Source organism: Capsicum annuum, chromosome 11, assembly GCF_002878395.1.
Source record: "Capsicum annuum cultivar UCD-10X-F1 chromosome 11, UCD10Xv1.1, whole genome shotgun sequence".
NCBI classification, from domain to species: Eukaryota; Viridiplantae; Streptophyta; class Magnoliopsida; order Solanales; family Solanaceae; genus Capsicum; species Capsicum annuum.
The window spans coordinates 218,247,777-218,264,783 of NC_061121.1; the positions used below are offsets into that span (position 1 = coordinate 218,247,777).

The 17,007-nt window shown below is 35.7% G+C and overlaps 1 protein-coding gene across 1 annotated transcript; it reads right to left on the reverse strand.

Annotated features, from left to right (window-relative positions):
• Window positions 1–10,839: 10,839 nt before the first annotated feature.
• Window positions 10,840–13,949, reverse strand: LOC107846229 (receptor-like protein EIX2). The gene is made up of 2 exons (XM_047400257.1): window positions 12,213–13,949; window positions 10,840–12,129 (listed from the first exon to the last, which is right to left on the reverse strand). The coding sequence occupies exons 1-2, from the start codon at window positions 13,947–13,949 to the stop codon at window positions 10,840–10,842; spliced, it is 3,027 nt and encodes a 1,008-aa protein (XP_047256213.1).
• Window positions 13,950–17,007: the final 3,058 nt, after the last annotated feature.

Here is a 17,007-nt window from a genome sequence, read left to right on the forward strand (position 1 = left end):
TGTGCTATGATGTCTCATATCAAGGGTTTGGATACTCAGGGTCCCGACCACGCATAGATAAATTCAGATTTAGCCAGCAGTGTCAGAGTTAGTAGTGAGTCCTTATCTATTGAGGGCATACTTTTATTTCAGTTATTCAATAGATGCAGTATTTTCAATAGATGGAGTTAGTTGGGGGCTTGTTCCATCAACTCCACATTCAGATAGTTTAGTTTAGAGGCTTTTCAAACTAGATTTTCAGATAGTATTTAATTTTACAGATTATTATTATCAGTTGATATTCTATATTAGTATTTCAGATGCTTTAAACCTTATGGAATTTTAGCCTATTTTCTGAATTTATTACAGTATTACTATTTAGTGCTCACATCAGATATCAGTCATGGGTTAGCTTGTGGTCTTTTAGGATCGTAAGCACCGTATAGCATCTGAGGTACAGACTTGGGGTGTTACAAACTTAGTATTAGAGCCTAAGGTTCAACAGAGTCCTAGGGAGTATGAAAGCCGCATCAAGTAGTCTTGTGCATGGGTGTGTTGCACGCCACACTTTTGGATAGGAAGCTATGAGATGTTTTAGGAAAAGTTTCCCCTTCTTTCAGTATTCATATCATACGAGTGAGCATGATCTCAAGTTAAAATCTCAATCTAATCCATTTCTTCCTTTTTTTTACAGAATATGCCTCCCAAAAAGACTAACGAAAGGGGAACCGAAAATTAGTCAGCACCTCAGCCCATTCAGGCCTGGACGACCATGCCTCCCATGCAGAATTCAGTGTTGCATTCACTTCTCTAGCCAATTCCATAAGAGCTCAAAATGAATGGCCATCTGTTGTTCTGGCTAACCAAATAGACATTACTACTGTAGTTAGGATTTGGGACTTTACCTGAATGAATCCTCCCCTATTCTCAGGATCTAAGTAAGAAGATGATCTACAGGAGTTCCTCGATCAGGTTCAGAAAGACACAGATATCATGGGCATAACTTCTAGTGAGAATGGTGAGTTAGTTGTGTATCAGCTACAAGATGTAGCTTATATGTGGTTTAAGCAGTGGAAGGTAGACAGGGGCATAGATGCAGAGCCCATAGAGTGGAAAGAGTTTGCTACTACTTTCCTAGATAGATTCTTTCCCTTAGAGCTAAGAGAATCCAAGGTGTTAGAGTTCATTAATCTTAGGAAGGACAGTATGAGAGTAAAAGAGTATTCTCTCAAGTTCACTCAATTATCTGGGTATGCTACCCATGCAGTAGCAGACAGTAGGTCCAGAATGAGCAAGTTCATACTTGGGGTGTCAGATAGTGTGGTTAAGGAGTGCAGAACTGCATTGTTGATTATGGAGATGGACATATCCAGGCTTATAGTCCATGCTCAGCAGATAGAAGAGTCTAAGATTAGAGAGAGAGAGGTAGAAAAAGAGACCTAGAACAGGTATCTTCAATTTTAATCAGCTTAAGTTAGAGGGCAGTAATCGTTCCTAGTTTCGCTCAAAATCTTCAGTTCTAGCTCCATCCTCAGCCAGTGCTTTAGTAACTAAGTTCAGAAATGGTAACCAAGATAGGGTGCCAGGCTCTAAATCTCAGGGTAGTGTCAGCAGTACTCAAGCAAATCTTCTTTGTTAGACATCTAGTAGAAACCATAAGGGTGTCTGCAAAGCTGGCAGTGATGTTTGTTTTGGGTGTGGTAAGCTAGGCTACAGAGTCAGAGATTGTCCTCAGTCAGGTTATCGAGGTCAGTATAATCGTCCTTCAGCTAAGTCAGGTCACCCGAATCAGCAGGGTGTCGCTTGTGATGCCACCAGCGGGCAACACGTAAACAGGCTCTATGCACTTTAATCCAGACAAGATCAGGAAAATTCTCCTGATGTGGTCACTGGTACGTTACATATCTTCCATTTACATGTTTATTCCTTACTAAATCTAGGAAATTCTTTATCTTTCGTAACTTCTTATATAGCCGTTAACTTTGGAGTCAATCTAGAAATCCTAGCAGAGGCTTTCTTAGTTTCTACCCCAGTGGGTAAATCTATCATAGCTCAATGGGTATACAGGAACTGTCCGGTTATGATATCTTAAACAATTACTTCAGCAGACCTTGTAGAGCTAGAGATGGCAGACTTTGATGTTATTCTCGGCATAGATTAGCTCCATTTATGCTATGCCTCAGTTGATTGTAAAAATAGAATTGTTCATTTTCAGTTGCCAAGTTAACCAGCCCTTGAGTGGAGAGGTAGTACTGCAGCGCTTAAGAGTCAGTTGATTTCATACCTTAGAGAAAGAAAATGATATCCAAGGGATGTGTCTACCAACTTGTGCGACTCAAAGACTCTAAATCGAAAACTTAAACTCTTGAGCCAGTTCCAGTAGTAAATGAATTCTTAGATATGTTTCCCAAAGATCTTCCTGGAATTCCTCCTGTTAGGGAAATAGACTTTGGAATAGACCTTCTTCCAGATACTCAGCCCATATCTATTCCTCCATACAGAATGGCACCAGTAGAACACAATGAGTTAAAAAGATCTCCTAGATAAGGGATTGGTGTGCACCAGTCTTATTCATGTGTAAGAAAGACGGTTCTCTTAGAATGTGTATAGACTACCGTCAGTTGAACAAAGTTACGGTCAAGAACAAATACTCACTTCCTACAATCAATAACTTATTTGACCAAATTCAGGGTGCTAGTTACTTTTCTAAAATAGATCTCAGATCAGGCTATCATCAGCTCAGAGTTAGGGAATATGACATTCCAAAAATAGCTTTCCGAACCCGATATGGTTACTTTGAATTTCTAGTCATGTCCTTTGGTCATACAAATGCCCCAGCAGCTTTCATGGACTTAATAAATTGCGTGTTCAAGAAGTACTTAGACACGTTCATTATAGTCTTCATCAATGACATTCTTCTCTATTCCCGTATCGAGAATGATCATGCAGATCACCTCAGAATCATTATGCAGACTCTTAGAACTCATCAGTTGCTCACCAAAGTAAGTAAGTGCAAATTTTGGCTAAGTTCAATAGCATTCCTTGGTCATATTATTTCCGGTGATGGCATTAGAGTTGATCCTAGAAAGACCAAGGCAGTGAGAAACTGGCTTAGACCTATTTCTCCATCAGATATTTAGAGTTTCTTGGGTTTAGCTAGCTATTACCATCAGTTTGTTAAAGGGCTTTCATCTACGGCATCCCCCATGTCCATATTGACTCAGAAGAAAGTCCAGTTTCAGTGGTCATATTCTTCCGAAAAGAGTTTTAAGGAATTGAATACTCGACTCACCTTAGCCCCAATTTTGACTCTACCAGTGGGTTTAGATGGGTTTGTTTTGTACTGTTATACATCCAAAGTAGGTTTGGCATGAGTCCTCATTTAGAGAGGTAAGGCCATAGCTTACACCTCGAAACAACTTAAGCCTCATAAGAAAAATTATCCTACCCATGATCTTGACTAGCAGTTGTAGTGTTTTCCTTAAAGATTTGGAGGCACTATTTGTATGGGGTGCATGTTGATGTGTTCACAAATCACAAAAGCCTTTAGTATGTTTTCTCTTAGAAAGATTTAAATTTGTGTCAGAGGAGGTGGTTGGAGCTATTTAAAGATTATGATATAAGTATTTTGTATCATCCGGGCAAGGCTAATATAGTGGCTAATTCTCTTAGTAGATTGTCTATGGGTAGTATTGCTCATGTTGAGAATGATAAGAAGAAGTTAGTTTAGGAGTTTCACCAACTTGCCCGACTAGGTGTTTGCTTAGTTGATTCAGCAAAAGGTAGTATGTAGGTGAAGAATAGTTTAGAATTATCTCTAGGTTCTAAAGTAAAGGAAAAATAGGGTAGAGATCCCAGATTTTTTAAGTTGAAAGAGTCAGTCAGAGATTAGAAATAAAGTTTTCTCCCAAATGAGAGATGGTGTGTTGCGTTGCCAGGGTCATTTATGTGTGTCTGGTGTTAACGACTTAAGGCAACAAATTCTTGCAGAAGATCATGGTGCGTGATACTCTATTCATCTAGGGTCCACTAATTTGTACTACGATTTGTAAAGATCTATTGGTGGAGTAGGATGAAGAGTGATATTGCAGAGTTTATAGCTAAGTGCTCTACGTGTCAGCAGTTTAAGTTTGAACACCAGAAGCCTAGTGGGTCCATATAGGCTATCATTCCAGTATTCAGATGGCCCCTTTGAGGCTCTTTACGGTAGGAGATGTTGATCTTCAATTGGTTGGTTCGAGGTAGGTGAGGCCGCATTAGTAGGGCCTGACTTAGTGTTTGATGCCTTAGAGAAGGTTCATCTGATCAGAGAAAGGCTTAGGGCTGCCCAAAACCGACGAAATCATATCCAGATGTGAGATGAAAAGTTCTCAAGTTCAAGGTCGGAGATTATGTGTTCTTGAAAATCTCTCCCATGAAAAGGGTAAAGGGGTTCGACAAGAAGGAAAATCTCAGTCCTCGATACGTCAGTCCTTACAGAATTCTCAGTTTTTTTGGAAAGGTAGCTTATGAGCTCGAGTTGCCTTCAGATCTAGCTTCAGTACACCCAGTATTCCACATCCCCATGCTACAAAAATGCATTAGTGACCCAACAGTCATAGTTCCCTTGGAGGGCGTAGATATTCAGAATGATCTCTCTTTTGAAGAGGTTCCAGTCTAGATCCTCGATCATCAGATTCGTAGACTGAGGCCCGACCTCTAGCCAGAGTAGCACCTCATGTCCGACCTCTTCCTCTAGTGCTACCACAACCCATACCTCGCCCCCTGACTAGGCTCTAACAGTTGGTGTTAGCTTTGCATCCATAACATCTTTGGATCTATTCCTTACTATCTATACAAAAAAAGAATAGAATAAAAGTTTAAAATATTAGCTATGAATAACCCACACAATAAGGAATCAATGCAGGGAGGTTTCTTCTAAATATGTCCTCTAGACTCTCGAAGATAGATACGGACGTCAACAAATCGATCTGCGAGACTCTCTTAAACATCTTACATGTACACTTATGAGACCAATGAAACTAGTTCTCTCATACCAATTTGTCTTGACCCAAAAGTAAGTTCATGATGGCACCTAACTCGACCCAAGCTAGGTAGGTAAGCCGAAATCCCACAATAGGAAAAAAAAAAACAATGTCAGAAAGAAATTAGATAAATATAAGACTTATAGAACAAAGTCAAGCCATAATACTCAAATAACAAAAATATCTAAATAAAAACATCAATCCCTATAACCTGGTGTCATAAGCCTGAAGATAATCTAATACAATATTGAAAATCGGAGATACATAAGTTTATCTTTGAAAGTAAATAAAGACAAAGTAAGATAAGAGAAGGTTAAAAACCTACTTCAAATGTTGGAGCTCATCGGTACCTTGAAGTCAGTCTCTCACAATATGAATTTAGAAATTGTGAATCACACTGGTATTGGGACCTACACTAAAATGGTCCACTTGTACTCAGTAGGTATCATAGGGAGATTGAGCAAAGTAGACAACTAAAAAAGTAAAAGATAATATGAGCATGCTTCCATCTACTACAAAAAAGTTCCCAAAAGGTATCTCACACCATCTCCACTAAAAATTCTAAAATACAGTATCTAACAATACTAACTACACATAAAAATATAATAACACTAAGTACACAACAACAAACACATAGATAGAGATGCCAATGATGCAACAGAATAATGGTGGGATAATGATGATATAATCCATTGTATGACTTTCAAATACACCTTTCAATCCTCAGCAATTCAGGATGGGGGGTCGCAACATATAGGCCTTCATAATCTCTCACATCCTTTGCTGGTAAATAACCTCAGCCAAGGATTTACCAAATATCACGATCCACTTTGTAAGCAAGTAACCTCGGCCAAAGGTTTTCAAAATATTATAGTCAAACTTATCGGCAAATGACCTCGGCCAAGGGTTTTAAAAATTTTACAGTCAACCTTGCCAAGGGACCTCGACCGAGGGTTTTCAAACATATGTTCTTTTCTTTAAAAATCAATGTTCCTCAGTGATACCAATATCATGAATATGTATAGATGAATGAGGATGTAATACACACAACAAATTAATATGTAGATAATAATCAATTTAATACACATTTAAATGAGCTTTAAATTAATTCAATATGATAATAATTCCTCAGTGATGCCAATCTCATGAATATATAAAATGAGAATGTAATGCTCACAACCAATTAGTATGAAGATAATAATGAATTCAATACAAGTTTAAATGAGCATGAAAGAAACTCAATATGACAATGATTCATGATATAAGTCATCTCATGGTACCTTTGGAATAAATAGTTATGTAAGGCATTAATAGCATCACCTCCAGCCCATCTATCAAGCATCACTATAAAGATAAAGGAAATCAATTCTCAAATAAGGCCTATAATATCTATTCAAGCCCACATAGAGGCATTACAACAAGTATAATGGCAACTAATGCACAATTGGGGCCTATATTATCAAATAAAGCCCCAACATGGACAACACAACAATTATAATCTCTCAAGTCAAAACAATATGCATAAGCCCCCACATAGGCATACGATATCAAATATAATCTCAAAAATACAATTTCCATGACTAATTCCCTGACCCATAGTAAACTTTACATGAGTGGTTAACTACCTAGCCTAGTCTTAAGAAAGATAAGTCATAACCTACCTTGAAATGCAAAAATCTAATCCTAAACCCTTCAACATGGATCTTTTTCGTCATTAATGGTCTCAAAATAGACTAAATCTATAGAGAATATAATCTACACATCAAGAGGAGCCCATATTGGCTAATTTAATCCGAATCCAAAAGTAGTTTGAAAATATGTTTGACATCAAAAAGGGAAAATCTAAAAAATTATTTAAGAATCATGTTTCCCATGTCAATAGGAGACTAAATATGGAAACCCAAGTGAAAATGAATTGAAATCAGACTATAAATCAAAGAAAACTCAATTTTATACTTTACTGGGCAAAAATCTTAAAACTCAATATTTGATATTAATTTTTTAAAGATATCTGGAATATAAAATCAATAAGAAGAGACAAAAATGGACCTTAAATGTTACCAATAAAGATTGACGAAAACCCTCATAAATCATCTTTTCTGAAGTTTCTAAGTCCAAAAATAATGAAAATTGCAAAAAAGGGGATTTATACTGCTCAGGTGAACACTACCTCACAGTTGTAGTCCCTACCTGGAGATCACGAGTGTCAATATTGACCATCATAAGGTAAGTCATTTCAATCATGGGAGGAGGGCCTCGGTACCGCGATGGCCAAACACGACCCTCTTTATTGGAATTGCTTTTGAGATCGTGGTGCCCCACCATGCGATCACAATGAAGAAGATTTTCAAGGATTGAGATCCTAACCCATGTCAATGCAATCGATATGAAGTGCCTAATTATACTAGATATGAGCAACTTAATTGAAAATACATGATTTCGAAACCTCCAAACGGACCCTCAACATTCGTTTGGAACCCTACAGAAATAAACCAGAATGATACTAGGCTAATTTCGGTGTTCTAAACTCTATGGAACCGTCAAATTTATAAAAATAAGTCATTTACAATGAGTTATCCCTCTGTATCCCTTTAAGCTTATTCTAACTAGTTTCCGCCTAAAGGGTTAAAATACAAGTTAAAGGCATGAGACCCAAACTAACTACTCTACTAATCTAAAATTGATATTCTTAATCTAATGGAACTAAGAAAATCATCATCCGATGATATGATCACAAAATATTGATCAAAGTCAAACTAACCTCTTTTAAAATCCTCTAAGCGTCTTCACTTGCTCAAATTACTCACGAATGCATCGGGGACCAAGTCAACCAACCCTACAACTCGTAAATAGCATATAACAACTGTAAAGAAGGAAAAAATGATCAAAATAACAAAAATAAAATTCACAACTACGATTCTTACATTGATGAATTTGTATAGATTGAATGTTAGATCAATGAAGTTTCGATGATTGACACATAAATGAAACATGTTACCCAAGTTGATCTAATAACATGAAAATAGTCACTAAGGGAAACAGATGAGGTTATAGACGAGGTTCGTCAAAGCTTGAATAGATAAGTTCTAGTGAGTAATCACGTGTGATAAGGAAGAAGTTGTAGTTGAATATAACACTTTATTGATAATATGAAGATAAAGAGTTTCACTCAAACAAGGAAATCAAGTTGGAGAAGGAGTTTTACCAATGCAAGGAGTTGTACTCAAAGAAGGACTTTGAGTTGGCAACAAACTCTATTGAATTAAAGAGTCCAAAGCAAGGTAGAAGACCAAGGACTTTTAAGGACTCTTTGAAGAGATGTTATGTATCGAGGGAGTAACTCATTTTGTTACTCATACACTTACAAAGATAGCAACACATCAACAAATTATCAGTAAAGTTCCAAAGCTTGAAGCAACCTGAGTTGAACCTATTCCTATTACGTAGAGTTAAGGAGTCTTAGACTTTATGTATTAGGTTGGTCCTTGAGTTGTATTGTTTTCTAGTCTCAGTGAAGTATAAAATGAGTTAGGAGCATTGTCTTCAAGTTTGGGACATCAAATACTTGGGAACACTCATCTTGGGAAGGTTTGAATTTTCGTAGAAATAAAATTTATTTCCTTGATTAAAAGAGTCATGTAATTTGTTGATTGTTGAGGCTTAATTATTTTAGTGAAGTTGGGGTTAAATCTTATAGAGGTACATGTCATGATTTTTTATGCCTCTTTGAGCTGGATGTTTTCCACGTAAACATCGTTGTGCAATTACTTACTGTGTTAGATAGATAGGAACACATTAGTCAACCTGTTCCATTGATAGGCAACTGTTAGGATAAGATAAGTAATTAGTAGGGTATGTACTCTAACAAGTGGTATCAGATATAGGTTTTCTTACATAAGGCTAACACCTAATACAAGATCACTATGATGAATTCCACACCTCTTACTGGTCATAGTAAAGGCCAATCCACTACTAGACTTTCTCTTTTTTATGGCAGTCATTTCAGTTGGTGGAAAGAAAGGATGGAAATTTTCATCAAAGTTGAAGATTATGAATCTGATGGTCCAACTATTCTAATGAATCTGCTTGATTGAGAACAAGTCAAGAAGGTGATAAGTGAGTTCATTGTTGATAATCTGACTGCATTAAGAAAACATGCAAGGGCTAAGAATATCTTAGTGTGTGGTGTAGGCCCTGCTAAATATAACAAGGTATCTACCTGGACTACTACCAATAAATCTGGGATTCCTTGGTAAATGCACATGAAGACACCGCTTAAGTAAAAAAGTTTAGAATTACTTTATTATTTACTGAATATGAGGCCTTTAGAATAAGAAAGAATGAGTCTATCCATCAGATGATGTCAAGACTCACTGCATTGATAAATGAGTTAAAATCCTTAGGAAAACTATTACTACTGAGGAATAAGTTAAAAAAGTGCTAAGGGTCCTACCCAAATCAAAATGGGATATTAAGGTCACTGCAATTAGAGAGATAAGGGATCTTGCTGGAATGACTTTGAATGAGCTTATAGGAAATCTGAAGAGTTATGAGATGGAATTGATGAAGTAGAAAGGGAAAAGGCAGTTCCTGAAAAACTCCTGGACTTAAAGGCTTCTAAAAGTGATGAAGAAGCCAAATTGACTGAAGAACAAGTGGCATTTATAACTAAGAACTTCAATAGAGTCTTTAAAAAAAATGGAACAATTAGCAAAAAGAGGTCCAACAAAAATCCCAATGGATATTATGAATGTGGCAAGATTGACCATCAAATCCAAATTGTCCTGCGTGGGAAGGTAAATGGAGAAAGGGAAGAGCTGAGAAGGAGTTGAAAGAAAAGGCTGAGAAAAGTGAAAAGGAATAATATGTTGTGATAGCCACTTAGGGGTCAGATTCAGAAAAAATTGATGAAACTGCTCTCATGGCCATTGGAGATTCAAATATGGAAGAAAAAGATAGCACCTCTGAGGTAAGTGTTCCTGAATTTAAAAACAAGTTGCACTTATTTTCTAAATAAAAACTTGTTTCTCTGATGAGTACCTTAATTGATGATTTCCAAGAAGTAATTTTTGATAGGGATGGGCTATTCAACAGTTTTGCAAGTCTCAAGTTTGACCTAATCAAAAAGGAAACAACACTCTCAAGAAACAAGTCAGCCAACTTAGTTCTTTTAATCTGATTCTAAAATCTAAAATCCTTAAACTAACTCTTTCTAAGAAAGGAAAAGAATGAAAAATGTTGAACAAGAAAAAATTGAGGTTGTGTTTACTAGGGTCAAACGAGAATGGAATGATCAAAAGAATAAGGTAGAAAGGTTAAGTCAAGAAATTTCAAAACTAAAACTTGATGTATCTAATTTCCTGCAAAAAAAAAAGATACATGTTCATGTTCCATCGTGTATCTAATTTTCATTATTATGTGAAGCAAACAAAAGATTAAGATTCAAGGACTTGTAGCCTTGTTGTTACAGGGTATATGTGAACATTTCTAGGGTTGGTAGACTAAGCACCAGATGACCAATTTAATGAATTGTGTTCTCTCTTAACAAGTTCATAAGAGATTTTGAGCGAAATGGCTGCCCTTTATTGTTGATTAAGTTCAGGAATCAAGAAGGTGAAAGCCAGCACTGTAGTATAGATGCAAAAAGCAAGAAAAGAGAAAAAACAAGAAAGCTTATTGGACGCGCAACGTGAATGTAACCTGCATTACAAGGAACATATATGGGGTAGGCACTAAAATGATTTGTACATTCTTATTTAAGCATCTTGGAATTTTGGTGTTCCCTTGGTTCCATTATCAAAGCGAAAACAATACGGTGAATTAGAGAGAGACCTAACTATCCTGCAAATTTTGTCTCCTTCGCGATCTCCAAACAGTAGATTCTGAACTTCCTTAGCAGTCTCACTATAGCAAGTTTTCCTACCACATATATCATATCAATCAGATCATCTAAGTAATTGAAGTAAGCATGTCTCCATGAGTCTTTGATGAATAATGTGCCCACAACACCCCAGAAACCAAAGAAGAAACCAGTTCCAATGCACGAGTAGAATTCTAGAGTCTCAACCTTAACATCACTCAGAGCATCCTGGTCGTCACTGTTGTCACTGGTGGTAAGGGTTGAAGCATCTTTAGGGCAGTTTCGAAGCGGAGGTCCACACAATTTGCTGTTCCCATAATAGGAGGATACGTTAAAACTTTGCAATTGAGTGCTGGATGGAATCTTTCCTGAAAAATTGTTGTTTGACAAGTCCAGGACATCAAGAAAGTTTAAGCTAGCCAGGCCCCTGGGAATTTCACCGGAGAGTTGATTGTATGACACATCGAGAACCTCTAACTTTCCCATATGATCAATCTTCTCAACAATATTCCAGCTCAAATGATTCCTTGACAAATTTAAGGAAATCAATCCTCTCAAAGAAGCAATCTCATCTGGAATGTGTCCAGTCAATTTGTTGCTAGAAAGATCAATGCTTGTCAGAAGTCCTAATTCATTTCGGTATTCAAATTCTTGGCGTTTCCACTGGACAACGGCGTTATCTATGTAGTCAGGACCACTCCTAAAGTCATTTTCAACAGATCCTGGAAATCTTATAACAATTGTTACAGCGGAACTTTTCATTTCAACCAAAGATGTAAAGTTTCTGAAGCCATTTGGAATTGTTCCAGTTATTCTGTTTCCTGACAAGTCAAGGACGTGAATATTGTTGAGATGAAACAGATTTTCAGGTATGTTTCCATAGAACTTGTTCTGCCGAAGGCTGAGTATAATCAAACTCCTCAGGTGTGTCCCTATCCAAGGTGGAATTTCTCCTGTCAACTTATTACCTTCAAACTCCATGACTTTCAGCTTTCTGTAATTCTTCAATGATGCAGGTATATTCCCGGTGAAATTGTTATCTCGTAAGTGGAGGGATTCAAGACGATACAAAGAGCCCAATGAAGATGGTATATGGCCATTGAATTTATTATTTGCGAGATTGAGGATGATTATATTGCGTTGATTCATCCAACAATCAGGAAGCTCACCAGTAAGTTGGTTATTTGAGAGGTCAATGGAATGAATGGCATCATGAAAAATTCTGCATATTGTAGAAATTGATCCGAAAAAATTATTCTTGGCAAGCTGTAAGATAAGAATTTTAGGGGGAGCAGAGGTATGAGGCCTGTGAAGTTATTGAAGCTTAAGTCTATATTAGGACGACCAACAAACATAGATGCTAGATTAGGCAATCTTCCTGTGATATGGTTGTAGGACATATTAAGATAATCCATTTTAGAAGAGAGACCCCAAAACCATTTAGGTAGTGTATCTGAGATATCAGTAGAGGAGATATCTAGCTCAGAGAAGCTATTTTGATTTTGAAGCCATGATGGAAATTGAGGCCCCAATTTGCAATTTGAAAGATGTATAATGTCCAACTGAAAAGGAGGAATCCATTTAGAGCTCAAGTTCAAAGAGAGTAAGTTGTTGGACAAGTCTAATGATTTTAGTCTAGAAAGATTGAGGAGGTGGTCTTCAGTGATTGTACCTTCAAATGAGTTTGATGAGACAAAGAGTATCTCCAAACCAGATAGTTTCCCAATTGTTTCAGGCAACTTCCCATGAAACTGATTGTTACTAAGATCAAGCTCTACTAAATATGTGAATGGAGTCATATCCGGCAACACACCTGTAAACTGATTGTTGTCTAAATGTAGCCCTATGACATTGAGCTGCTGTCCTAATGTTTTAGCGTCCGGCAATGAGCCTGTGAGTTTGTTAATGGACAGTTCCAAGTACCCAAGATTCAAAAGTTTCCCAAATATTCCGTTTAACGACCCATTCAACCGATTGTCACTCACATCTAACTCCCTCAAGGATGAAAATCTAGAAATATCAGGTATTGGACCCCAGAGCTTATTGGTAGATAGGACTAAACTATATAATGACTTCCCAACACCAGCAGATAACTTTTGAAGTATCTCATAAAGTGGTTCATCTAGATAATTACGTCCCATGTTAAGCGCGCTGAGGCGACTTATGTTGCCAAAAGAACTAGGAATACCACCTTTGAATTGATTTACTGAAAGATCAAGATACTCGAGAGATGTCATACCTCCAAATGCGACAGGGAGAGGACCTGCTAATTTGTTGGAAGAAAGGTCTAGATTGGTAAGGCATGTGCTCAAGTTGAACAACCAACTGTACTCTGAAAGTGATGTAAGAAAATTGAAAGATAGATCAAGGATAGAAAGGGATGTAGAAGAAAAGTTAGCTGAATAAGGAATGGTGTGGCTGAGGCCACAATTAGCCATGGACAGTTGTTTGAGAAAAGGGATCTTAACAATTTGTTGCAACCAATCGACTCCATGAAGGTTAATATCATTAAGCCCAAGGTATCTTAGTGAAGAAAGATGAGAAAGCCACTCAAGATGTTTGACTCTTAGGTGGAAGTTCAGGCTAACATCAAGAATTTGCAAGTTTGTAAGGTTGGCAAGCTCGTAAGGAACTGTACCAGAAAAATTAGCATTCCAGAGTTCCAAGATTTCTAGTCCCTGGAGAGAACCAATGAATTCTGGTATTTGTTGAAGCTGGAAATCATTGTTGCTGAGATCCAAGTGAGATAGATGCTGCAATTCAATTAAGGCAGAGTTAATAGTACCTCTCAATAATTGTTTCTCAGATTGATCTTCTTGTATTCCTCTAAGATCAAGAACGTTGACATGACCGGTCTTGTTGCTACAGCTGACACCCTGCCAATTGCAGCATTCTTTCTTGTCATTTTCAGCTCCCCATGAAGACAGAATGCCATGATCATCAATAAGGTCCTTCTTGAACTTGAGAAGAGCTTGCTTCTCCATCTCACGACACCTTACCGTTACATCTCCTACCGTGAATCCAACAAGTACAAAACCGATGAGCAGCAAATGTATTACATTGAAAATCATTCTAATTTGAGTCATCTTAGCTATTTCCTACTTCTTCAGAAGTGAAAGAGGGAACAAACGCTATAAGTAAATGAAAATGTCACGTCATCCTTCCTCGGTTCCACTATTTTACGATTACTAGAAATGAGCAAATTCCACACACACATATATATATAGTAGAATTGTATTATGCCTTTGGACATATTTTTATTGCGATATGAACTGAACTAAACATTTTTATACTCCATATCGTTGATTATTCTCCAAACCCAAAGTTTATTCAGTTAGAATCCAATTGAAAAGTTCTTCAATGTCGATTCAGGGCGAAGTCAAGTAAGGTTCATCTGAATCTCCTTTGGCTGAAATTATACTTTTTACATATTGTTAAAATTATTTTTATGTATATATAATGGATATTGAACTTTCTTTGGCCTCATGAGTTTACTTTTCATATTTTGAACCCCTCAGTGAAAATCCTGGCTTCGGCACTGCATCGATTAATTAGTTCTTAATTTTAAAATAATAGAGAAGACTAGTTTAGATAGACTTTTCAACCAAACAAGTTGGGCATGGGCCATAGCTTGTTGAAAATTGCGGGATGATGAATGGTTAGTGATTACTTTAATTTTGGTCTTCATTGACTTTAATTAGCATTCTATATATTTTTCCAAAGACTAGCAACTTAATGGCACAAGAAGTCTTCCATTTTGGATGTTGGTCGAAAGTGAAACTGAACTGAGCAATTTTAAAATCTAGCAATTTGGAATTCCATCTTGATTATATCTTGTTCCTCTTGTTTCTGTAAAACTGAAGGCAAAATGTTACCCATCCAAAGGTAGTGTGTGAATCTTCTGATTAGATATATACGAAAAAAATTAGGGTCTCATGTAAGCCGAAGAACAACCATACAAATATGGATATCATCATATTGATTATAATCAACGACATTAATAGAAAAATTTATTCATCAACACATGTCTACTCGTCACAAAAACTAAAAATGATAACAGTTTGAAATAATTTCATGTAAGCTCAAACATCAGTTAAAGGTCTAGAGCAACAATAATCTCTCTACTGCTTAAACTTATTTCTTCAACACTTAATTCTTCGTCGTGTATGATTAGGTGCCTTCTTTTTCTACTCTTAACACTATTAGTGATTTGTAATTCTTTCTTGGGATCTTTCATGTTATCCAATGAGTACCTGTTTATATTTGAATAAACTAATTTATCAACATACTTATTTAATATGTTCATCTTTAAAGTGAGTTGAACTCCATAATTAAAACAATAAATAAAATTATTGAAATAGAAATCCACAAATTAAAGAAGCAGAATATGTAAATAACCTGTATTTTAGGACTCCACTCAGAATCAATCAACTCCTTAATATCCATCCGATTCAAAATCATCTCTTCCTCAATTAAAATGCTATTAACGTTAGGCCTTTTTGTAACTTGTACTTTTGTGGATATGGTGGTAAACTTTTGTATCAAATTAAGATCTTACGTAATCTATATCTAGATTTATATATATTCTGCTTGCATAGGTGGTGGAGAAGCTAACTTCACCTATTAGCAATAAATGTAATAAAATGTAACTTTGACATTTGTTGAAAAAATAGCACTTAAATTCATAATAGTTACAATTAAATTGAGTACAATTACCACAAATTCTTTCACAATTGTAGATGTGACTATCACTATATATGAGCCATCATCCTTATTGTACAAGGAAGGAGCAAATTTTTCACCAAGCTCTTCTCATAAGATAATTTTGACGTTCTCTATCCTATGCATGAAAAAAAAGTAAAAATAAAATTTAAAGGTGTATAATTGAAAAAAATTGTCTAAATTTAATCAAAAGAAGTTTTCAGTCTTTGGTTCTAATATGAAGACATATAGATGCTTTGGAAAGTTTATTTAGTTATATTTGAATTTAAGAAATCAACCCAAAGTCAAGAAAAAAAACGTGAAAGAATTTAAATGCATATATTTTAAGTTTCATCGACTGTAAATACATAAGTTGTATTTAAATAATACAAATAAAAAATTATGGATAATTTGTTTTTTTAGAAAAAAGATGATAAATGAAATGAGTACTTATATATATTATATGAAGTTTGGATGTCATAACAACAATAAATGACTATAATGATGATATTAAGTGGTTATCTAGAGATGAGTGACTTACTAATCAGCAAAAATTTGAATCTCCCTTTTTTGGCCCTTCGATCCACAATTCTCTATATCACCAATTTCATATAAACAACCCACATCTGCACATGAAGTGGGTGAAGTATGACATTTAAGAATAATGTTGATGTTTTAATAATTAATGCAATAATTAATAAGAAGAAAAATGTAGACCTGATAACACGATGTCGTTATTCACTCTTGAATCAATCATAGTTGGTTTAAAAAACTAAAATTCATTTACAGAAATGTCGACAATGTCTTCAGATAAATTCTTGATGATAGTTGTTGCTGATAAAATTATTTTTAGTGAATTTTTAATAGGTCTGTATGCAGAGATGCTTTCAACAACTTTGAAGTTCTTGAGGGTAAATAAAGAACCTTCTTTCAACTTACCTTTAAATCTGTTAACTTATTTTCTGCTAGTTATACCATAGAATAATTTTTCCCGACGGAAGAAAGTCATAAGTGTTATGTAAATTAAAACTTCAAAGAAGAATTAGTGCTTTTAAATAAGAATCAATGTAAGAAGTATCTTTTCATCAATAAATATCATTTTCACAATGATCAACTCACCATTTTTCTTAGGTTTAATGATATCCCAAATTCTACAAAGTCTAACCCTTATCATGAAATCATCTCTGCCAGAAATCAACTGTGAAAGAAAAAAATATCATTGTAAAATCTCAATTGAAAGGTATACAATCAAAGGAAATTACAGTATGCAAATAGTTTACTTTGAGTCTATATATAGTGCTATAATTAATGTGAAAGGACACAAAAATAAATTAGCAATATAATTATTTATAAATTAACACATATTAAAGGATTGTGCAGTTACAAATGAGGAATATGAAAAATGGGATTAATGAGGGTCAAAAATTAATTGGCAAAACAATA